The sequence below is a fragment of the Silurus meridionalis genome, chromosome 10 (assembly GCF_014805685.1).
Source record: "Silurus meridionalis isolate SWU-2019-XX chromosome 10, ASM1480568v1, whole genome shotgun sequence".
NCBI lineage: Eukaryota > Metazoa > Chordata > Actinopteri > Siluriformes > Siluridae > Silurus > Silurus meridionalis.
The window spans coordinates 8,374,551-8,398,306 of NC_060893.1; the positions used below are offsets into that span (position 1 = coordinate 8,374,551).

Here is a 23,756-nt window from a genome sequence, read left to right on the forward strand (position 1 = left end):
TTCGAGTTGGTTAGTTGGTGTAAACATGACATTATTATTATCATCATCATCATTATTATTATTATTATTATTATTATTATTATTATTATTATTTATTTTTTGTGTGTGTATCTATTAATGCATAATGATTTTGTGCATATAAAAAAACATGTATACATCTATCTCCTGGCGTTAAAACAAATACAAATACTTGACATTTAAATTAAATAAACTGGAAGGCGTGGCTTATTCGACTATACACTTCCGGGTTAGCGCGCACAGTAACACATGTTGCTACTGGAGAAAGCAGTGCGGCCAATCAGACTTGTCTGGATCAGGTGAGCTCTGGATTATGAGGCGACATCTTTATAGTAAAGATAAAAATGATGGCCTGTTGACAGGTTTAGAGCTGTAGTGCACGATGCATGGTGAGCTTGTCTTAGTTATCTAACCAGAGACGGTCATGTTTGGCTTCTAAACACCAAACTAAACTAGCTGCTGCTGTACACATGCTAGCAGGAGACATCACAGTTCCAACAGTGTCGACAAGGTTGTGGAAACATGTAATGATTAATGAGTGCTTGATGCCTTGACTCTATTTGGATATTCAACACATGCAGTACTTCTAATGCAATCAGTTATTTGTTTTAATATCATTCTAGATGCTAGAATGCAGATTGTGAGAATGTAGATTGTGAGAATGTGTCCAGCTTTTACTTGTGCTTCTACTGAACACCATGTGTTTGCATTAAATGAGATGTTTTTCCTCCCAACAGATCTTTCACTCTGTGCCCCTATCCTTCAGTAGTGTGCTTTTTCTCAAACCTGTCAAGGCGTCTTCAAAAACCCCATCATAAGCAAAAGATTTTCCCTGCTCTTCGACAGACTTTCTCCTGCAGGTGAGTAACCCAAGTTGGTTTATAGTTATATATAGTTACAATATTCTATATTGATACCTTATTCAAACTCCTCCCTTCTTTCATCCTCACTGCAGATTTGTGCAAATGGAGGATAAGGAGGCTTCAACCGAGCTCGTTCATCTTGGGGAGAAGCGAGCGTGCCCTGAGGAGGATTCGGAACATACAGTAAAGAAAGCCAAGCTTCAGGATGAAGCTAATGGCAGTCATGTCATTAAACAAACAGAGGGTGAGAAAGAAGAGATGGAAGCAGAGGAGGGTGGAGAAGAGGAGTCTTTGGAGGATGCAGATGGAGATGGAGACGGAGAAGGAGAGAGCTTTGCAGATATGATGAAATACGGCCTCAGTGAAGTGGATGTAGGAATCCATAAGTTTGTTAGTGACCATAAAGGCTTCTCTGGGATCCTGAAAGAGAGGTTAGATATCCAGAGTTAATTTGTATCTCCTCTCTCATTTTTCATTCTTTTTTTTTTATTTATATTCACTCCAGATCATAACAATAACATGGTGTCTTTTCAAAAAGACATTTCTTTTTCAAAATGTCTTTGCGGTATCTTTCAAAAAAAAAAAAATGCTGTTTCATATTCTGGCAGTGAATTTTACCCAGGACTAAAATGGCGACATTATTCATTGAGTGTTTGAATAATCACACCAGTACCTGTCTTATTTAGGTATTCTGATTTCGTGGTTCATGAAATTAGCAAGGAGGGGAAGATCTTGCGGCTAGATGACCTCTCCATACCAGTAGAAACTGAGGTAAGTCATGCCTGAACAGTATTAGAAGCTTATTCCGGGCTAATTAAGAATCATTTCTTTAAAGTAATTACCTGATGAATAAGTTCTGCACAGATTATCGTTCATAAACGAGTGATTTATCAGTCTTTGTCTGCCCTGTGTTGTAGGATGCACCCATAGAGACTGAGCCAGTAGAGTGTCAGGACCTGACAGAAGAGCAAAAACAACAGCTTGCTGATCTGCAGCTCATGAAAAACAAAGAGGGGAATGTGGCGATTGAGGTGAATCGGTTTGCACCGTTACATGTGAAAATGTTCTTCTCTTAAAGCTCTTACTGTGTCCGAGCTCATGAAAATAATCAATTTAATACCCCAGAGCTCTCGACTTCTCGATTCTAAATGTTCTACAAGTTGCTTACAGTACAAAAGTAAATACACGCCACGCTAGGGTCTTGCTTGTTCAAGTAAATCCCATAAAGGGGTCCGTATCCGCCAGTATAATTCAGATTTGTTCTGTACGTGTGTAAGTTTTTCCAATAGGAGAATATTAGCCATATTCAACATTTGTATTTGAGATGATGACCATACAATAAGTGCATTTCTTTGGCAGATAAGTAATGACTTTTTAAAGAGTGTGAATCAGTAGAGAAATCTAGTGATGTTTTACAGATATATAGTTAGAAACAATGTGAAGTTTCTAGCCAGTATTTTCTGAACCATATCATGTACCTCATGCCAAAAAGATTGCATTTTCTTAGTCCCGAAATAAATGCATCGATGTTCCTCTTTCAGATTTACATTTAAAACACAGCTAAGATACATTTGGGAACATTTTATAGAGGCGTATTCGGGTGAGATATGTTCTGTTTATGAATTTGTGTTGTACTTTTTAAAAGATGAGTACATACTCTAGCAGCCTAAAAGCTCTCAAACCATGTGCAAGGCAATTGTGTGGAAGAAAAAATCCGATGTTCATCCACTCTCATTTTATTTATTATTTATTTATTTATTTATTTTATCTGTTTTATTTTATCATTTATTCTTAATAAAATGCAAGAAATGAGACTCTCGTCCAGTTACCAACTCGAGATTTAACCAGCCTGAAACGATCTCGCAGAATGTGATTTATAAATTTGAGGAAGTAATTATGGAAAGAATGCAGAATTTGAATATATCCTCAGAAATTGTATGTGGTCATGTATTCATTTTGTGCTGAAACCAAACCCTTAAACGAATCATTATATTTGCCGGCGTATGTGTTTTCATTTACTGGTAAAATCTGTGTATCAGAAAACATTCATCATATGTTCGTCCGCACAGGTGGAAGGAGATTCCAAGGAGAGGCGTACTTTGCTTCATAAAGCAATCAAAAGCCTATACCCAGGCCTGGAGACCAAAACCGAGGAAAGAGAGGGCAAGAGGTTCATAGTGGCGTATCACACGGCCGGGAAAAAAGCACTAGCGGGTAATGAGCATTCACACTCCATTGTACAACAAACATGGCTGTATTTCTACAGGACGTTATGTAGAGATGCAACTTTCTGCATGTGTAAGAACTCATCACATGTCATCTCACAGTCTCTTTCCATACTTTAACTTGCATGATCCATTTAATAAAAATGATTTTGGCATGTACAGGTGCATGGACATAGTGTTGAGGCAGCTGTGCATATTTTTGAAAGAGGGTTGAGTGCACACTAAAGTGTCTGGATTAAGAGTAAATATTACCTGAGATTCAGATTTTATTAATTTATTAATCTTATTAAGAGTCTCTATCTGGACTAATTATAATCACCTAATTCATACAAGTGTTTGCTAGTACTAGAACCATTAGAACTATTTATGGTGAAACACAAACAACTAAAATACATTACATAATTTTGTTGGTAAAATGGTAAAAAAAAATTTACAATTAATTTTTTTTAATTAAATGTGATATGGTTTCTTCTGCACGCCATTCTATTGTAAAGAGAGATTTTTCTGTTACAGACACACAGTGATGGTAACTTAACTCCACACAAACTCTCGTGAGAAGCATGGGGTTACAGTTGTGATCTGACAACAGGTTCTAATTCAACGCAATTTATGTTTTCACTTCAGAGTTGTGAAGAAATTCACTTCAGAGTAGCATTTGTTTCTGTAATATAGTGCTGTTAAAATATTGAGAAATAAGTGTTTCCCAAAATCTACTGATAAAGTACAGATGCATGAAAAACTAAACTCTTAGCTTCAGTAACAAAATAAAGTTTTTGTTGCTGTCCACGACTGCTATTAAAATCAAGCTTTATAGCTGCTCATTACTTTTCTTTGAAGATGAAAAACATTGTCTTTGTTTTAGGGAAAAATTTTTTTCTAAAGGCAATACTCTCTTAAAAACCTGTTTGCTAGAATTCAGCTCCAGCAACATTGACAGAGTGAAGCTCATATAATGCAGGATCTATGTGAGGGAGTAGATGAACATGAATAAAGCAATGAAATGACAGTAAAATCGGAAATTTAATGGAATTTCCAATTTCCACCATAATGGACTAAACATTAGCATATAACAAGTTCGGGAGATTTTCGGATGAGGTAATGATTTATAAATGGCTACCGAGAGACTAGTAGATCTTGAAATCAGACCAGTGTAGGATAAATTCACAAGACATAACATAATTTAGCTAAACATCATACCCGGTGCCCTCACGCCTGATCCTTCTTGTGTTTTGGACTTTATTTTTAATTTTTTTTAATATTGTGTGGTAAATTTTTCACTTTTAATTAAAGATTCAATTATGGTCAGGCTTTTAAAGTATTGTATGAGGTTTGATGTTTTGCATGCTTATGTAGAACAATCAAATGAATTGAGAGACGTTTGGTCAGTGAGATCTGGGTGCAATTGGGTTCTTGTTTCTTGCCAAGTCAAGCTGTTAGACATCAATATGAGAGGCTATATGTGAGCTACCAGATCTTTTGATTTTGCCTTTATCTCAAAATAACAACTTTAGTCTGAGACTATTCACCTTATGAATATGTGACATGATAAAGCCAGATGGAGCGCCATGAATTTTGTTCTATGAGCATTTACTGCTCTAGTCAGCACCCTGCCATAAAGAAGGGTTGTAGCATATCTCCCTGCATGCAAATCATTCCCAGTCTCTGGGTTCTCTACTTTGGTCCCTGACCAATCTTAGTAACACTTTCTTGTCCTCCTAATGCTCCTCTTTATTGGGACAGAAGTTCGAACAGCCGCAGGTAAGAACCTCTCCTCCACTCAGCTCCATAAGAGGGGTTGGGGGAATCATGGGTTTGTTTTGTTGGATTTACATTTGGGACAGTTGCTGTCCAGATGTACTGGGGAATTGGTATTAAGTTTTTAATGTTTCTTGGAGTTGATAATTGAATTGAAAAATGTTCACTTGCAGCTGTTAAACTAAGTTGTTGTTTTACCTTCTTACTCTTTTTTTTTTTTGTCTGTATTTCTCTTCATGGAAGCACCAAGAAAACACTCGTGGCCTAAGAACCGTGGCAGCTTCTGCCATTTTGTGCTTTATAAGGAGAATAAAGACACCATGGATGCCATCAATGTTCTCTCCAAATTTCTCAGGTGTGTTAGTGATCCCATATGTATATATGATCCAATTGTAATGTTTTTTACACAGTTTGGTTTAAACTCTATATATTTTGTGAACATTTTAATTTTTATTCATATGTGGTTATTACATTTTGCAGAATCTCCATGTTAGTATAGTCAGAAGTAAGATATGCGCATGGAATCAATTAGCGTATGGTGCATTCGGTAGCTCAGTGTATATAGTAAGCAGAATAATAGTCATTATAACTTGGCTGTTCAGGTTAAAAGTAATTTTTATATTCTAGAGGTCATTGATAGTGGATTTTATTGATACCGATAGGTAGGTTGGATCGTACTTGCTGATAAACAATTAATCAACCGAACGTTTTTCAAATATACACTGGATAAAAAAAGAAACAAACACTCCATGTAAAAGAGTACTGAACTTTATTACAAAAATACAAAAGCAGTACTGAATCATGAAAATTTGCTAAATTCAATAAATGAGTATATTCATTATATTAATACATATTGAGGAAAACAAAACGAAAATAAACACTAAATAAATAAACAGTTACATTCAAAATAAATAAAAAAGACTCTTCAAATAAACAGCATGCATTGTCAGAGATTCACCTCTAGAGGCTGCTCTGGTACTCTATAACTCAACTCTAAAAAACACTATGGTCATACAGTATATTTTTGCCGACTGTCGGTGCCGAATATATAAGAATATATTCTCTTAATCATATAGTAAGGTTTTGTGCTTGTGACATGTCCAAAAGAGTTATTCTATAAAGACACGTAGAAAGAGACCAGTACAACGGTCGATAAAATAACCATTTTATAAATTTTATTTAAAAGATTATTTTTTTTTTTTGTAACAGTATTCTCAATTGTGAGCTGGTTAGAAAGTATGTCAAATGTATTTAGGAAAACCAGGGAATATAGTAATAAGTAATAAAAAAGCATACATAACTATAATTTCAGATCCTAATATATTAAATATGACAGGAATACAAATAAAAGAAAACCACTCGCATCGGACACTTATCAGGATGTTTCGCATCTGGATTGTTGTTTGTTGTGCAGCTCTACATTCCAAATTAATATAATGTCAGACAATGCAGGAACTGTCTGCCAGTGTTGGTAAGCAAAGACCTAATGACCTGAGCTTAAACACCACATATCAGAAGAGAAGGGCCCAATAGATTACCTCTTAAATTACCTACTTCTTTGGAATCATTGCAGATGATGTTTGGAAGTTGTTGTGTTTTTTTTTTTTTTTTCTTTAATCAAAGAATCTGTGCTTGAAGCAGCCTAATATTTTTTTTTTAAGTTTTAATTTAGTTTTATGTCCTACACTGTTTGTTTTCGTATACAGTAATTTGTCATTATAAGCATTTGCAAAACATTGTGCTACCAAATATGAAAAAGCCTTATTTTTTACAAAGTGAAATTAGACCTTCTATTGACATTGTAATTTTTTTTTCTTTTGCTTTCTGATGTGTCCTCAGGGTTCGACCCAATGTCTTCTCCTATATGGGCACAAAAGATAAGAGAGCCATCACAGTGCAAGAGATTGCTGTGCTAAAGTGCGTTAAAATCCAAACTGATGTTTATATAGATCTTTTTATTAAAATTATATGTGACTGAGTTGTGTGTATTTTCGAAAGTCTATTATTGTATTTTCTCAGAATCAGCGCAGAACGGCTGGCTCACCTCAATAAGTGCTTGATGAATCTTAAACTAGGAAACTTCAGCTATGAAAAGCACCCACTGAAACTGGGGGAGCTTCAAGGGAACCATTTCACTGTGGTACTCAGGTCTGTACACTTGTCTCCAGACTTTTATTTATATACTTTTTGTGTGTGTGGGTGCTGAAATTGATTCAGCCTATTTTAAGCAGTATTGAGATGTTGATTATGGAGCTCCTCCTGTGTTCTGTATTTACAGAAACATCTCAGGCTCTGGTGAACAGGTGGAACAGGCCATGACCTCTCTCAGGGACACGGGCTTTATCAATTACTACGGCATGCAGCGATTTGGCACTACAGCTGTCCCCACACACCAGGTTGGAAGGTAATAACACACCTGCTTAGTCAACAACACAAACACAAGAATATTTAAGAAGAATTCTAACACATTTATCTGTGCATACCTGCAAAGCATTACTTTTTCATTACATTGTGAGTGTTTTGGGAGTCTGATTTTCAGAAACCCTTTTCTTTACTTTAAGAGCCATCCTGCAGAACAACTGGACTGAAGTGATGGACCTGATCCTAAAGCCACGACCTGGGGGTGTGTGTAAAGAGGCTATAAGGATCATCTCCACTAGAACATGTTTTTAATGAATTTTGTCTTAATCTCTAACTTAATGTTTTTCTCTCGCAATCTGCTTTGACACACCTTGACGGATATTAGCGGAAAAGGGCTATTTGGTAAAGTGTAGAGAGGAATGGGCTCAGACACGGGATCCTGAAGCAGCCCTGAAGAAGCTGCCTGTGAAACGCTGTGTAGAGGGCCAGCTCCTGAGAGGCCTGTCTAAGTACGGCAAAAAAAATATCATTACAGCTTTCGGAATGGTACGTACACAAATGCATATGCACTGCTAAATTAAGGGATGTGTGTAAACAGGCACACTGGTGTTAATTGTAAGTTTTGGCAAGAACTTCATACATATAGTAATAAGCACATGTTCAAGCACAGTCGAGTTTACTTCATTTTGAATTGAAATATTTGTAACGCAAGTTGGAATACATATTGGGTGAGACAGGAAAATTAATCATACAAAATGGCCATTCAGGAAGTGCATCATGATGTGCAGTACAGTAAACCCTCGCCTGGGTTACGTTTCAGACCCCCGCCGCGATCCGCGAAGTGGCAACCTAATGTGTACAGTATACAGAATACCTGTATGTCGTAAGGCTTTATAAACCGTCCAGACACGCTTATTAACATTTCCTCTGCTCTTAAACACTCAATATTCTTAAAAAATACGTAATTTTAACATAAAATTAATTCTATGAGTACTCACCAGTGAAGATACAACTTGAATGATGATGATTATGAATTAAGTGTGAAGTACTAATGATGAAGGTGATGACGATGAAATTAATGTACTGCATACCCCATACGGCATTCATCATTATTTATCTATGGTTATTAAATTAGTCACTGCAAATTAAAAGATATATAATAAAACACCATAGTTATATTGAATAGGGTCTTGTTTTGCTTTCAAAACAGTCGATTGTCTGCAGCATGGATTCTACATAACATTAAACATTTGAGATTCAATTATTTAATTGGCCAATTGTGAAGTGCAATAAAATGTTCTTAATAAAGTGCATTCTTGATTGTATACACAAAACATTATTATTACTAAACTCCGTCTCTACTAATGTCATCTTTTAGCAGTTATTTCACGCACTGCTTTTTCCAACTGATTTCTGCTTCGCAGATTCCTCGCAACAACAGGCTGATGTACATTCACAGCTACCAGAGTTTTGTGTGGAACACTATGGTCAGCAGGAGAGTGGAGGCCTATGGCCTTAAAGCTGTGGAAGGGGACCTAATACTCAAAGAAGGTATTGTTCAAAATAATTTAAGTGTATTAATGGATTTGAATGGAATGCAGTTATTTAAAGGCTTGATTTTCATTTATTATGTGCTAGTTTTAATGTGAAGATTTTTTTATTTTTATTTTTTTTTGTGTAACTAGTCAAAACATACTTCAGTCATGTTGTTGTAGTTAAAATTATCATTGTTAGTAATTTTGAAAAAAAAAACACCTGGTTAAGGAATGTTGTATTTTAAGTTGGTATTCCATAAATAAAGTGGTCATCATAGTGTACATAAATGTCAAATTCTCTAGTTAAATATCTTTGCGGAAGATTTAAATAAAATATGAAAGCAAATGTTGTGAAATTTGAAGTAAAAATTAAATATTTCTGAACACAAAACGAGAATTCAAGAAAAACCTTGATTCAAGAAAAAAATAAAACCGTCTTAAAAAGTAAATCCTTTCAAATTAACAAATTTTCTTTTTTCAATATCATACTTCTGTCAGAAAAGCAGTATGGTTGATTTTTATATGGGCTTATAGTTACTAAAGAAAATATTACCTTGTTGAATGGATTATAGTGCTGCAGTGGTTTCTATCACTTGACGGCCAGCAATAATCTGACAAACCTATACAACTTGCGTCATGTGCAATTATTCTCAATAGCAACAAATCCAATAAACAATGTTAAAATAGCAAGCAAGAAAATAAAATAAAATCCAGGGTTGTGGTGTCAAAGAAGACTTGATTTAGGAAAGAAATATAGCCAGGCCATTCCACGGAAGTACCCAAAGACACAGGCCACACATAGTCTGGATATACCCTCTTCAGCCATGTGTGTAACGCTCACATTCCTCATTATTTTCTAAAAAGTACCATAATTCATATATGGCCACTTCTGATTTAAAAGCACCATACTTGCAACTATATAGATCTGGTGATTTCTGGTTTTCTTTTCGCTGAATCTTCTGGTTTGGTATTTTGGTAAAAGTTTTCTTATTGAAGTGCCGTAATGTTGTTTATGGTGTTAAGTATTTGGTATGTTTTGGTAACATTTGATAAAACGATTTCCCAAAGCATGAGAATGTTGACTGTTAAAACAGGTTGTTGTTTGATGATGGTGTGTGTATTTTCGCTGTTTTTGTTTTACAGGCATCGCTCACATCCTGTCTGCAGAGGAAGCTGAGCAGCACTCCATTCATAATATCGTGATGCCACTCCCTGGATTTGATGTCATCTATCCCACACACACAGGTCAGTTAAAACATGCCGATATATTTTCTTTTCCACTTTGTATAATATAATACAATACATTTTCTTTATTATTAATATTTTTCTTGTTTTTGCTTATCATCTCTTTTTTTTTTTTACCTCGTCGGCCTCATGCTCTCTGTGTGGCAGTGGGAAAAGGCTACAGGGAAATGCTGGCAGCCGATAATCTAGACATCGATAGCATGAGGCATAAAATACGAGATTATTCACTGGCTGGAGCCTATCGGCGTATCCTTATATGCCCTAAAGACGTCACCTGGTCAGTGGAATGCAACTTCAAATTCCTTTTTTTTTTTTTTTTTTTAAACATTGAATGCCTTGAATTATGGACAGAAGAATAAGATTGGCTTGTAATGCTCCAGGTTCAAATTGCCCTTTCTCTTTTCATCTTCCTCTCTTTTTGGTCATCTTTGAAAGGGAGCTGATTCATTATGAAGACCCCCGAGTGCCTCTGGTCCACACGGATGTAGAGAAATTGGAAAACAAACCGGCACCGGTTTTTCTAGCGGGTAAGTAATTTTAGTCGAGTTGTCACAGATGTTTAGGGGTAAAAACATTTCCAGTTTAGCGTCAGCATTAATTATATTTATCCACTTACTTCAGTAATACAGGTAGGAGACACCTGAAGACTTTAAGTTCTTTTTTTTTTTTTTGCCGTGAATTCACAAGCCATGGTCATTGTGTTGTAATAGAAAACAAGTATATATAAAACAGAGGTGCTACTTTTTACTTAGTAGTGGTCACACCAGAGCTTCGATCCACTGGTACACACAGGAAAATCTTGTTCACTGATATTAAAATTTTCATTTGATCATTCAGTGTACTAGGACTTTTCTATTGTTACAATCAGAGCTGCCAAAAATGCATCATAAAATATGCAGCACCTTCCCTCAGATTTTGGTGTAAGAGCCAGATGCAGATTCAGTGTTCTATTAGTTGTGCTGTTTTTTTCCGTGTGTGACTTATTTTCCTCTCTCTTTAACCCCATACTGATGGTGTAGAGGGTAAATACAGGGCTCTGAAGATGGAGTTCTCCCTCCCGTCATCTACCTATGCTACCATGGCCATCAGAGAAGTGCTTAAAATGGACACCAGCATCAAGAACCAGACGAAGCTCAACACCGTGTGGCTGAACTAGGACCTGTGTCTGTCTGGAGTTTTACTTCTCGCCAAGCTTTTATTTTTAGTAACTGCAATGAGAAATAAGCACAGATTTGTTCAGTATTTAATTTCTTAATTTTTAACAAGCTTATAAAACAGTAGGCATAGACATTTAATTGACCTTTATTACAGGGTGGACACTGTGTTTGCAAAATTAACCTCCCTGTGTTAAACTTTTTGTCTAATATCAGACTGTGCTCTGTATGTACATATAAGATCAATTCTGTCTTTCTTTTGTAGTTGCAAAATGACACTTTGACAATTATAATGTCCCCCCCACTTTTGGAATAATCTCATATGACTAAACAGCTTCATGTCCAGATCTTTATTTTTGCCGACATTACAATGCTTTGTTTCATTGACCACAATATCTTAAGAAATCATATAATTTCAGGCCCAAGAACACATCAGCGGCATTACACCTTTTACACTATATGAGCAAAATTATGTGGACAGCTGACAATCACACCTATGTGTGGATTATTTTTATTTATTTTTTTCCCCCAATTAATTAACCACAAATTTGAATGCACAGAATAGTAGACAATGGCTGCGGATGCTGGGGCATTACAGTTTGCATGGTGTTGATATGCTGTTCTACAGTTGGAGTCCTGCAAATAGCACTGACCTGAACCGCAGTGTTTACAAGAAAAATACATAATTTCTGTCAAATATAATGTCGCCAAGGCTCACAGCACAGTTTGATTCACAGGTGCTGCAGTGCTGACCATCTGTCCAACACACTGTTCAAGCTGCCTTTAGATTCCCTGCAGTAATAAGTTTGTTTACATTTATTAATTATATAAAGAGCCCCAATTTGCTAAGGTTATAAAACATTTTATAAATGCAGAAGGTTTTTTACAGAATCGATTTTCCAAGATTAATGCAACTCAGGAGACCATGGGTTACAGTAATTGTATTATAGATAAAGGTGTTTATAGGCAAGATATGAATGTCTGAAACCTGCTAAAAGTCATTGCAACTCACAGCCTCTTGTTGCTTTTATAAAACAAAAACTAAACTAACTTCAAACCTTCAATACCACACAATGTTTGGGTTGCTAAACGAAATAACAGCAAAAGCTTAGACTATGAATAAAACACAGGGTTTATTAGTATTAATCAGAATCAGATCAGTTTATTTATTTATTTTTCTATTTATCATTTCAGTTTATATGTACTTTAAAGTATAAACTATAACTACTAAATATAACTACTATAAACTATAAAGTTTGGCATTTTGCCAAAGTTGTTTGCCTCAGGAATATATTGTTTTAATGCTTAATATGGATCCAGATGCAATTATTTTGTGCCACTATTTACCCTATCAACATACACACCGAGTAACAAATATACTATTATATCTATATTATTAACTATTAGTCATTGTAGACATAGAAGCTCGTTTAGAAACAATATGCACAAGTGCTTTTTTTCACGAGTTATTTAAAACTAAATAAAATTAATAAAACATAGGTGATATTCGACTTTAATGCCCACTCCAATAATGGTACAGTAATGTCCGGCGCTTGTTTTCTGCGCGCCCCCACTGCGTGTCCGCGCCCCCTGAGCGTCCTAACAACCTCTGTCTCTCTCACACACACACACACACACACACACTTACACGGGCTATAAGCGGTCAGAAACTCGACAGCAAAAGCAGTTCAGCGGTGAAGACAGAGGTTGTTCATTTGTAGCTCGGTGACTACAGTTACAGCAGGTAAGTAATTTATTTTCTGTTGAAATATAAAATATCAAGCTTGGTTTTAGTTTTCATTTATTATTCACATTTTAATGTGCTCTATTTATATGAACAATGACCTTGTGAAAATGCTGGGAGAACCTGATGTTCTTTAGGGGGTTTTAGTCAGATTTAATGCTCCTTTATACCTATTGTTACAGATCTATTATCTAATCTCAGGGTTTATTCTCAACTCCAGTTGTCTGACAGGCTCCAGGTGTCCGCCTAATGAATTACAGATAGCACACATTCCGCTTCGTGTGTGTGTGTGTGTGTGTGTGAGAAATGCTTAGACTAACCCATACACTCCTGAGCCCCTAAAGAAGATATCTGAGTGGGGTTTGACTTTATTGCAGTGCTTGACCTAATATATCACACCTGCTATGAAGACTAAATTTACATAGTGAAATAATGTCTCATATTTACACTTCTGGACAAAAAGTAAATGGACAAAGCACAAAGTTCTGTAGTGTGATGGTCTTAACAGCAAATCATTGGTTAGGAAATTACCAAAAAGTAAACAAAGAAATGCATCAAGTTATTTATTATGGGATAAATTTGAACTTTGATTTCTTCAAACTGTGTGGTGTGTAAAACTTTTATTTTTTTTTTTTTTTTTTTATTACAGAAATAGGAATGAATATTGTTTTATTCTGTGTAGATGAGTTTCAAACATTTGATAAAAATGACCATTTATAGCTTTTCCTCAGACAGTTTACTGCAGGAAAAAGTAACTAAGCAAATAAATGGCACAGGAATGCATTTGATTCATTCATGCTTATTTTCTGACCATAAAAAAATATGACTGTACAGCTTTATACTTTACAATTTGGGGCGTGGATCAGTTTTTGCACAGGAGTGTACATGGATTAGGCATTAAACAAGTAATTATTATTGACATACAGGCTGGTGAGAGGTTAATAATTAATGTTACTTCTTGGGAGAATAGCAAAGGATTTGTTCTCAAGCAACATGTTTATTCGACATGAATAAATAGACGACAAACCTTTTTTTTTCAATTTTATCAAGTTTTATTGTATAAGTTCTCACTGATCTATTATTTCCAACATCAAGCTATTGAATGAATCTAAATTGTGAATTAGATTACATTTCTTCTCTGAAGTTGAGACAATGATCAGTGTGATTTTATATCATTTTGTTTCTGCACAGTAGATTACAGTTTAGCAGTTTTCTTTAAAACTAATTTAAAAATAAATAAATAACCCTAAACCTAACCCTAACCCTAGCACATTATGTTTAAGTGTCCACACTGGATTGACTGGCATAAGCACTGGTGTCAAGTTGTGACGTGAGTCACTGTGGTCTAAGTCTCTATGGGGACTGTTATAGGACTTACCTCATTTCTCACAGCAGTATAGTGTTACCCAGACAGTGACAGATATGTCTCTGAATGCCAGATAGGGCCCACAGGGTAGTAAAATCTTTCCCACACACACATTCTGCTGTCCGGAAGACACTCAGAGCAGATTCACAGATCATGAGCATTTTTTATCTGATCTGATAAACTGCATTTGAATGTATTCTGAATGATATGCATTACAGATGGTTTAGTCCTCACTTGTGCATATAAAATGTATGTACGTGATGCACAAATCTGTTCTCAAAACTATTGCATAAAGATGTCCCTTTACTGAAATACTGAATGCGAACTCCATGCAGACATGGCTTCCCAAAGGTATGTAATAACAGGAGTGTCAGGCATCGAAACCCTGATCTTAACCCATTATACACTTTTTTAGATGAACTGAAACACTGACTGAACCCCACTGACATGATATACAGGATGTTTTTTTACTTCTATAAGCTGAAGTAATATTCAAATTATATGTTCATTATATTCATCATGTGGTCCTGTATTGTCAATATTTCTTTTTCATAGATGTTTTCTGCATATATACACTCACACGGCAGTACACTCTTAGATAAAGGCTTCTGTAAAGTTTCTTAGGATTTTGAATAGTTCTAGCTTTCCTCAGTTCTAATCAGAACCTTTCTGTAGTGGAAATCATCATCTGCAGGATTCTTGTAATAAGGATTTCCTTAAGGGGGCTTAATTTAATATTTTTTTTAAATTTAGGATACTAAAGGCTTTTAAATAGGAAGATTGAAAACATGTATAACTCACGTTTCAGCTCTTGTTTAATGTTTTCAGATCTCATATATGATTATATGGTTCGGATTAAAGGTTCGGATGTGTTTTGTGTTTTGAACGTTCTCCTTCTCCTAGGATGGTGGCTCGTGAGGAAAAGACCACCTGTGGAACAGTATGCCTAAAATTCCTGTTGTTCATCTTCAATCTGATTTTTTGGGTCAGTTACTTTTTATATATATATATATATATATATATATATATATATATATATATATATATATATATATATATATATTTATTTATTTATTTACTGAATACAATACAGACAGTTGTTGTTGTTTTTTATTTTGGTTTTAAAAACATGAGATAGTATTTTATTAATTTATCTGAAATTCAGTTCTACATCCCAGGCTTTTCATTCAGGATGTATTTCCATTTTAAGTCTATTTAAATCTAATGTGTCACTGAGCAGGAATACTAAAGATGAATAAATTCATATTAACTATAAGATGTTCTAAGAATTGTATCTGGTATATTAACTGCTTTTTTCTCTCCCAGTTGTCTGGAGGTACTGTGATGGGAGTGGGACTCTGGACTCTAGTGGATAAGAGTGACTACATTAGTCTACTGTCTTCCAGTACATATTCATTTGCTGCCTACATCCTAATCGCAGCAGGAGCTGTTGTCATGCTCACCGGAATCCTCGGATGCTGTGCCACTATTAAGGAGAACAAAAGACTTCTGATAGTAGTAAGTCAAAAACATAATGTGGTCATTTATGGGCATGTTGCATAAATTACCATTAGCATTAGGCTGGATGATATAAAAAGAATGGAAATGTATTTTAAATCAGATAGTGAATGTACTGCTACAACCTCTTAAGTGTGGGCCTGGAAAAACAGCGCCATTGCTGTGAAATAAGCTTAAATCCTCATCAAGGATTCAAAGGATCAAACATTGTGTGCCATGTGATATGTTATGTGAGAAGCCAGTTTAAAAGCCTGACCTTGTGCAAAGCACAAAAGAGTGGAGCACAAAAAACTTCCCTGGATCCCTCCACCCAAAAATATTTCAGATGTGTTGCCATAACACTCCCTTTAAGTAAAAGCCTAAGAAGCCGTCTGGAGGATTGGCCATTTCATTTCAGATAAATATGTCTTTGAAAAATGAAGGGAAGGGCATGTTTTGCTTTTGTAATAGAATCTTGCAAGCTCTTATGGTACCGTAAAGGCTACCGAATGCCGTTTTTTTGTTCTGACGTCATCCGTCGGCGGTTTCTAATTGCATGACTATGAAAATGTTTTGTTGTGAAACTGTCATCCATGATGATTTAAATAAAGCGTTATGTATCTTTAAGACCTTTGTGGGGGGACTGAGTCACAGCTGAGGAATGATGGGCATGGGTGAGGGAGTGGGGGATGCCAGGAATGAAGGGGAGAAGAGTGAATGAGCAAAGGTCCCTGTACAGGAAGGGAGTTGTAAGGAGGTGTGTGTCTCTGTGTGTGTGTTTGTGTTATTATGAACATGATGTTATTTCCATGGTAATGTTTTCTCTCTCTCTCTCTCTCTCTCTCTCTCTCTCTCTCTCTCTTTCTCTTTCTCTCTAACCCCTTTCCTGTATGGAAACTTTTAGTAACTTACTTCTATTTCGCTCTCTCTCTCTGACTCTCACACACACACACACACACACACACACACACACACACACACACACACACACACACACACACACAGTTATTGTGCCGCTATACTATACAATAGCATTTTTCTTCATCAAAACCAAAGGCTCTTGGAGTGAATCTGGCATTTACTTGTCTTATTTGTCATGGGTTTACCCTGTATCTTGTTACCTAATTTCTTCTAATCTGAGCTGTCTATTCCTGCTTTCAAGTTTTTTTCTCATTTAGTTTATATTGTACTGTCTGGATTTTTTTAGATTTTTATACATTTCTGATTTTCCTTTGCAGTTCTTTGTGCTGCTGCTGTTGATATTCCTGCTGGAGATTACTGCTGGAGCTTTGGCATATTGGTATTTTCAAGAGGCAAGCCATTCATACTTGTACTGTGTTTGAATCTATTAGATTTGATTTAACATCTCAAGTTAGGAGGCTCTCTCTCACTCCACTTGTGCTTAATTGTTTTGTGCAAAGATTTTGAAATGTAGCAAAATAATTTCTAGACCACTAGTGGTCAGGTCTTTAAGGACTAGAATCCAGCACAGTTTAGCTGAATTAGTTCATTAAAAACATGTACAGTAACTATACAAATTCTTTAGATGCATGAAAATATTCAGGAAGCATTATGCATGCTTCAGGATAATATAATCTCTTACATTTGTCTTCTGCATTAGAACAGTGGTTCTGATCTTGGGTATTAAGGTGGGATTTGAGAAGGCACAGAGTGAGTCACAGGTGGCGTCTACTTCTCAATCAAGTTCTTTTTACATTTTTACTTTATAAATTTTGCATAGTCACACACACTTTATTGCTGAAAGTATTGGGTCACCTGACCTTTCCTGCTATATGTGGTTCTTTTCCAAACTGTTACCACAAAACTGGAGGCACTCAGTTGTACAGGACGTCTTTAGATGCGCTGTAATAAAATTGTGCATTCCTTGAACTTGGAAACCCAAACTAGTTCCAGCACGGCAATGCCCCTGTGCACACAGCGAGCTCCTTAAAGATATGGTTTACATGCTTTGGAGAGGAAGATCTTCAAGGAAGTTAATTCCTACTGAACACCTTTGGGATGAATTGGAACACTGACTGGACCCCAGGGCTCCTCAACTCACCTACATTAGTACCTACCTTTCGTAACACAATTGTGGCTGATGAACACAAATATCCACAAGTACAATCTAAAATCTAGTAGAACAAGGTGACTGAATACTTTTGGGTATATATATATATATATATATATATATATATATATATATATATATATATATATATATATATATATATATATATATAGTGTAAGAACTTTTACTATTATTGTTGTCTCTGGTTACATTTGAGCAAAGCACAGAATCTGGGGTTTGAGCTTTAAACATCTTTTTAAACCTTACAGCACAGTCCTTAGTTTTCTGCTTCATTACATGAATTCATAATCTATTATCAAATTATTCCTTTTTCTAAAAAAAAAAAAGGTATGAAATGTTACTGTTTTAGGTTATTGAAGTAAAGCACAAAACTTGGGCTCAGAGATACGACTAGTTCAAATCTATTGATGCATTTGCATCCACTTGAAGCTCTCAGATTTTATTATTATTATGTATTAGTATCATTCACATTGTGTTATGCTAAACCCTTATTATTAGCATAAAAGGTTGCCAATAGGTATTAGTGTTTAGCAATAATCAATGTCAATTTATTATTGTCAGCTTTATTGCCACATGATTAACAAAAATTATAACATCACTCTTTTTTTAATGCACACACTTATGCTTGCATGCTATGCACCTGGACTTCTTAAATATATCTGTGTCTGCATGCCTTCTTTTGCGGTTTTTTTGCCATGTTTATAAACCCTCTTTTCCTCCTGTCCATATTCTCCCTGCAGTGTTTTCCTTTCTGCAATAAGGTAAACATTACCACTGTGTCTCCCTCTATCACACTATACTCATCCAGCAACACCTTCCTTCACTCTTCCACTCTAAAAAGTAATCTGTGCAATATAAATGCTAAAAGTTCTCATGTTCTGACATTTGACTTATTGACTTTGTTTATTTCTTCACAGTTGAATGATGAGCTAAGAGTGAATTTGAAGGAGACCATGGTGCAGAAATACCAGCAGCCTCATCAGGAGCACATCACCAGAGCTGTGGACAAACTCCAGCAGGATGTAAGAGGTTTTCCAGTTCACTTAAAGGGAATATAAAAATAACTATATAAGAATTTAGTTTGTTATAGAAAGGAAATACACTGAGGTGTAGTTGTTAAAAAAATATTTTTAGGAATCAGGTTTAGGTGACGAGCAGAGAAAAAAAATAAGACATTGCTTTTCAGAAGATTAAATCATATAAAATTATATATATATATATATATATATATATATATATATATATATATATATATATATATATTCCTGTATATATATATATATTCCTGTATATATATATATATATATATATATATATATATATATATATATATACACACACACACACACACACACACACACACACACACACACACATATATATATATATATATATATATATACAGTGCCCTCCACAATTATTGGCACCCTGTTTAAGATGTGGTCGTGGACTTCAAAAATTCTCCTTTTTTAAAACAACATAGAACCCAAATGCAAAAAAGAAAAATCCAACCTTTATTTAAGTACATTACTTTGGTGGTAAAAATCACACATTTAGAAAAAAAAAAAAAATTTGAAATCATGTGTGCCACAATTATTGGCACCCTGATGTTAATACTTTATACAACCTCCTTTTGCCAACAAGACAGCACTTAATCTCCTCCTATAACATTTCACAAGATTGGAGAACACAGAGAGGATTTTGACCATTCTTCTTTGCACAATCTTTCTAGATCATCCAGTGTCCTGGGTCCTCTTATGCACTCTTCTCTTTAGCTCGCCCCACAGGTTTTCGATTGGGTTGAGGTCTGGGGACTGAGATGGCCATGGGAGGACCTTGAGTTTGTGACTGCTGAACCACTTTTGTGTAGATTTTGCCACATGTTTTGGATCATTATCCTGCTGAAAGACCCAATGACGACCCATCTTCAGCTTTCTGGCAGAGGCCATCAGGTTTTTATTTAAAATATCCTGGTACTTCAAAGCGTTCATAATGCCATGCACCCTAACAAGGTTCCCAGGGCCTTTGGAAGAGAAACAGGCCCACAGCATCACAGATCCTCCACCATACTTCACGGTGGGCATGAGGTGCTTTTCGGCATACTCATCTTTTGTTTTACGCCAGACCCACTTAGAGTGTTTGTTGCCAAAAAGCTCAATCTTAGTCTCATCTGACCAAAGCACACGATCCCAGTTGAAGTCCCAGTACCGCTTAGCAAACTCCAGACGTTTACGTTTGTGAGTGTTAGTGAGAAAAGGCTTTTTCCTTGCATGCCTCCCAAACAGCTTGTTGGCATGTAGAGAGCGTCTGATGGTTGTTTTGGAGACTCTGTGACCCCAAGATGCCACTCTTTGATGCAATTCTGTGACGGTGAGCTTGGGAAATTTTTTTACTTCTCTTACCATCCTCCTCACTGTGCGTTGTGGCAAGATAAACTTGGGACCTCTTCCAGCCTGTTTTGTCACTGTTCCAGTTGTTTTAAACTTCTTAATGATTCCTCTGACTGTAGATACCGGCAAGTTAAGGCGAATGGCTATTTTCTTGTAGCCATTGCCTGACTTATGAAGGTCGACACACATCTGCCTTACTTGAATGGTGTGTTCTCTTGTCTTTGCCATGTTGACAAATGGGTAAGAGAATTAGGCCTCTGTGTCACGTCATATTTATACCCCAGGGAAACTGAACTCATGAATTACTAATTAAAAGTCCCTAGATACCCTGACCAACCTTAGCAACTACAGAAAAATATATTAAAAAAAAAAAAAAAAATTTTCAGAGGAATTGTTAGGGGTGCCAATAATTGTGGGACACATGATTTCAAGTTTTCTTTTTTTTTCTAAATGTATGATTTTTTTTACCACCAAAGTTATGTACTTAAATGAAAGTTTGGATTTTTCTCTTTTTTTGCATTTGGGTTCTATGTTGTTTTAAAAAAAAAAGGAGAATTTTTAGAGGTCCACGACCACATCTTAAACAGGGGTGCCAATAATTGTGGAGGCACTGTATATATATATATATATATATATATGTATATATATATATATATATATAGATCCTCTCTCTCTCTCTCTCTCTCTCTCTCTCTCTCTCTCTCTCTCTCTCTCTATATATATATATATATATATATATATATATAAATTTTTTTGTTTTTTTTATTTCAACTGAATGTTGTTTAAAATAACACCATAAATCCATGGTTTTCCCACGCTCTTTTGATACTGGGGAAAAGTTGAAGTGCTGTGGCAGTAACAGCTCGGCAGATTGGCAGGAGGGAGCCTGGATACAAACATTTGCTGACAGACGGCTTGTGCCTGACAGCTGCTGTAAGACCCTTACTGTTCGTTGTGGAGTGAGAGACCACCCATCCAATATCTACAAAGTGGAGGTATGGCTAATACACAGCTCCTTTTTTAACAACACAGTCTGATGTAATGAATTAAACACTTGGAGTATGGCGGTATAGAAAAGTAATTAGCGTTGGAGTGGATTTTTCCTATAACAGCAAAGTGTTTTATTCTGCTTATACCATTGAGAATATGATTTCCAACTGCACGCCATAGCAGTTATAGTTACATTTAATGTTGTAGTATATATATATAGTTTGAAACAGCTATAAATAATTGTCTTCTTACCAGCCTGTACCTCTGTCTTTTTATAGAATATTATTTAACACATTCTGACCATTCAGAATCAAGAATTCAACAATGTCGTGGTATAAACTTAAACAGCAGAACACTTCACTATAGTCAGTAAGTTAAATAGGGCTTTAGACTGTAAACATGTATAGACTGTAAGCAGAAACCTTTTAAAAGTCCCTACCTGAACAGCAGTGTGTCCCAAAGATGTCCTGAATGTTACCAAGCCAAAGCATAAATGGATTTTTTTTAGACACAATATATCTGTTTTTTAACAAATTGCTTGTGTCTGACTGCTTGAGCTTCAGACTAAATTGGGTTTAGTCAGTGAACTGTTCCCAATAAGGGTAATGTAAAATATTTTTGTGAAAATGGCATTTTAAGTGTTTTAACAAGAATGTAAACATGGTGTTTTCTCACTTAAATTTCTTCACTAAATATATTCAGCATCAATTATATGAAGAGACTCTGTAATTCTTTAGAGTCCTTTGGTTGTTTCAGGACTTTATGAGGGAAGACATGCAGGTAGTTGGTTTGAAGGAGGCAGATGTAGAGGACAGGGGGGTATGGAGACAGATGATCCACTGTGGCGAACCCTAACGGGAGCAGCCGAAAGAAGATCAAGAAGATTCAATAAATGTGCATATATCTTTTCTCTGAAATAAAATGTTTTTTTCTTCTTTTTTACCTCAGGGTGGTTGCATTTCTAAATTAGAGGACTCTATTCTTCAGCATTTGCTGATATTAGGTGGTGTCGGTATTGGAATTGCATTCCTGCAGGTAGGACATCCAACTCCTAACTTTTTTTTATCAAATTATGCTCTTTTACAACTTTCCATATTCAAGATTCTAATTATTTGTTTTTTCTCTGTTTTGTTATATTTTGTAGATTTTAGGAATGCTCTTTACCTGCTGTCTATATCGAAGTTTAAAAGAGGAGCCTTACTAAGACCTTGCATGCTGTATTTAAATACCAAAACACTCACAAACACACACACACACACACACACACACACACACACACACACACACACACACACACACACACACAAAGTGGTAACACATTTTACTTTTGACTTTATCTTTCTGTTGTGCTGCTATGCAATGTAAATATTTTATGTAAAGTGGTTAAGGACAGCAGACCATAGCAATATATTTTGGCTGCAGGGCAGTCATTTGCAAATAGAGAAGTATATTAATGATTTAAACGTTCTATAAGGGTGTGGCCTACAATGAACCAATTTGGTTCATCTCATGATATCGGTTCATCTTGGTTCATCCTACTGACTCTGTGTTGAAGTGCACGATCGTGATTGGATGAGATGTAATTCATTATTATTGCTGCATTATTTGTATTAGTTCCTATATATCAGTCTATTGTAAAAAAAAAAATTACCTTGCTAAAAAACATGTCTCGGATCTCGACCTGACTAGCTACAGGTTTTCAAAAGCACAACTAAGCCAAGCTCTAAATGCTGTAAATTTTTGATCATTAAAACAAAATTATACTTGTCTCTGATGCATTAGTGGTAAGAGTAGACCATTTCGATTGATTTGCATTTCTGCATTTAGCAAGTCTGACCAGCTCGGCCTGGTCCATAGTTTGACCAAGATTAATTTTTCAGCAAAATAAATTAAAAGCTGAAATAATAGCCAGATTATACATTGCCATGCACTGCTACCTAACTATATTTAAAATGTATTTTTAAATTAATGTGTAAACTGTAACTGAGTATAAGTATAAAAATCATTATTTCATAAGATGTATCATTGGTATGTATCCTGTCAGTTGAATACATTTTGTTACATGAATAAATGTAATGTAATTCAATCTTGATTATAAGATAGATGTGGATCATGCTTAGAGTGGATTTTATAGTCTTTCAGCCTCCTGACAAATCACCTGACCAGCCAATATTTCAACCACAGCGCCACCTGGTGGCTCTTTTGCGCCTTGCCCTACTTAAAGCACGACGTGACTGCAAAAAAAAGGGTCCAGGTTTTCACAATTCGTTTTAATACAACGTCCATATTTTTTTAAGGTTCACTAGATCTATTAGATTGTGCAGTATGAACACCAAAATGTGTGCAAAGTGTGTTTGGACAAGTTTTTTTATACGTAACCGGAACTACATCTATGAATCCAGTTTCGAGACGGAGCATTTAGTTGGCGGCACCAGCTTTAATAAACCTGTATTTGCCATTTGTATAAAGCTATGAATAAATCCAGCTGTTCTTTCAGGTGTCTCGTTTGATGTTTGCTTTG

The 23,756-nt window shown here is 35.6% G+C and overlaps 2 protein-coding genes across 8 annotated transcripts; both read left to right on the plus strand.

Annotated features, from left to right (window-relative positions):
- The first annotated feature begins 242 nt into the window (after window positions 1-242).
- pus7 (pseudouridine synthase 7) lies at window positions 243-11,487 on the plus strand. 4 transcript variants are annotated; one of them, XM_046858670.1, is made up of 18 exons: window positions 243-317; window positions 756-878; window positions 974-1,312; window positions 1,568-1,652; window positions 1,799-1,912; window positions 2,951-3,095; window positions 4,847-4,864; window positions 5,105-5,216; window positions 6,701-6,778; window positions 6,881-7,009; window positions 7,140-7,265; window positions 7,423-7,484; window positions 7,608-7,768; window positions 8,647-8,773; window positions 9,901-10,002; window positions 10,150-10,279; window positions 10,438-10,529; window positions 11,022-11,487. In XM_046858670.1, the coding sequence occupies exons 1-18, from the start codon at window positions 268-270 to the stop codon at window positions 11,156-11,158; spliced, it is 2,130 nt and encodes a 709-aa protein (XP_046714626.1). In that variant the 5' UTR covers window positions 243-267; the 3' UTR covers window positions 11,159-11,487. The 4 variants fall into 4 exon arrangements, with proteins under 4 accessions (XP_046714626.1, XP_046714628.1, XP_046714630.1 ...); XM_046858674.1 differs by lacking the exon at window positions 243-317 and adding an exon at window positions 318-407; XM_046858671.1 differs by lacking the exon at window positions 243-317 and adding an exon at window positions 389-529.
- A 1,266-nt stretch (window positions 11,488-12,753) lies between these two features.
- On the plus strand, window positions 12,754-23,731 carry cd151 (CD151 molecule). 4 transcript variants are annotated; one of them, XM_046860045.1, is made up of 10 exons: window positions 12,754-12,900; window positions 15,170-15,251; window positions 15,593-15,784; window positions 17,002-17,076; window positions 18,596-18,616; window positions 18,773-18,877; window positions 21,085-21,240; window positions 22,184-22,270; window positions 22,380-22,478; window positions 22,509-23,731. In XM_046860045.1, exons 2-9 carry the CDS (start codon window positions 15,171-15,173, stop codon window positions 22,437-22,439), a joined length of 777 nt encoding a protein of 258 aa, XP_046716001.1. In that variant the 5' UTR covers window positions 12,754-12,900; window position 15,170; the 3' UTR covers window positions 22,440-22,478; window positions 22,509-23,731. The 4 variants fall into 4 exon arrangements, with proteins under 4 accessions (XP_046716001.1, XP_046716000.1, XP_046716002.1 ...); XM_046860044.1 differs by having other exon boundaries at window positions 22,380-23,731; XM_046860046.1 differs by lacking the exon at window positions 18,596-18,616 and having other exon boundaries at window positions 22,380-23,731.
- The last annotated feature ends 25 nt before the right edge of the window (window positions 23,732-23,756 follow it).

Bases quoted from the DNA above. Each gene is read 5' to 3' on its own strand.
- pus7 (XM_046858670.1), top strand. From the start codon at position 268: ATGTTGCTACTGGAGAAAGCAGTGCGGCCAATCAGACTTGTCTGGATC. The intron at 318-755 runs GTGAGCTCTGGA...TCCTCCCAACAG, and splicing joins ATCAGACTTGTCTGGATCAG to ATCTTTCACTCTGTGCCCCT. The intron at 1,653-1,798 runs GTAAGTCATGCC...CCTGTGTTGTAG, and splicing joins CCATACCAGTAGAAACTGAG to GATGCACCCATAGAGACTGA.
- cd151 (XM_046860044.1), top strand. From the start codon at position 15,171: ATGGTGGCTCGTGAGGAAAAGACCACCTGTGGAACAGTATGCCTAAAA. The intron at 15,785-17,001 runs GTAAGTCAAAAA...TTTCCTTTGCAG, and splicing joins ACAAAAGACTTCTGATAGTA to TTCTTTGTGCTGCTGCTGTT. The intron at 21,241-22,183 runs GTATGGCTAATA...TTTTTACCTCAG, and splicing joins CCAATATCTACAAAGTGGAG to GGTGGTTGCATTTCTAAATT.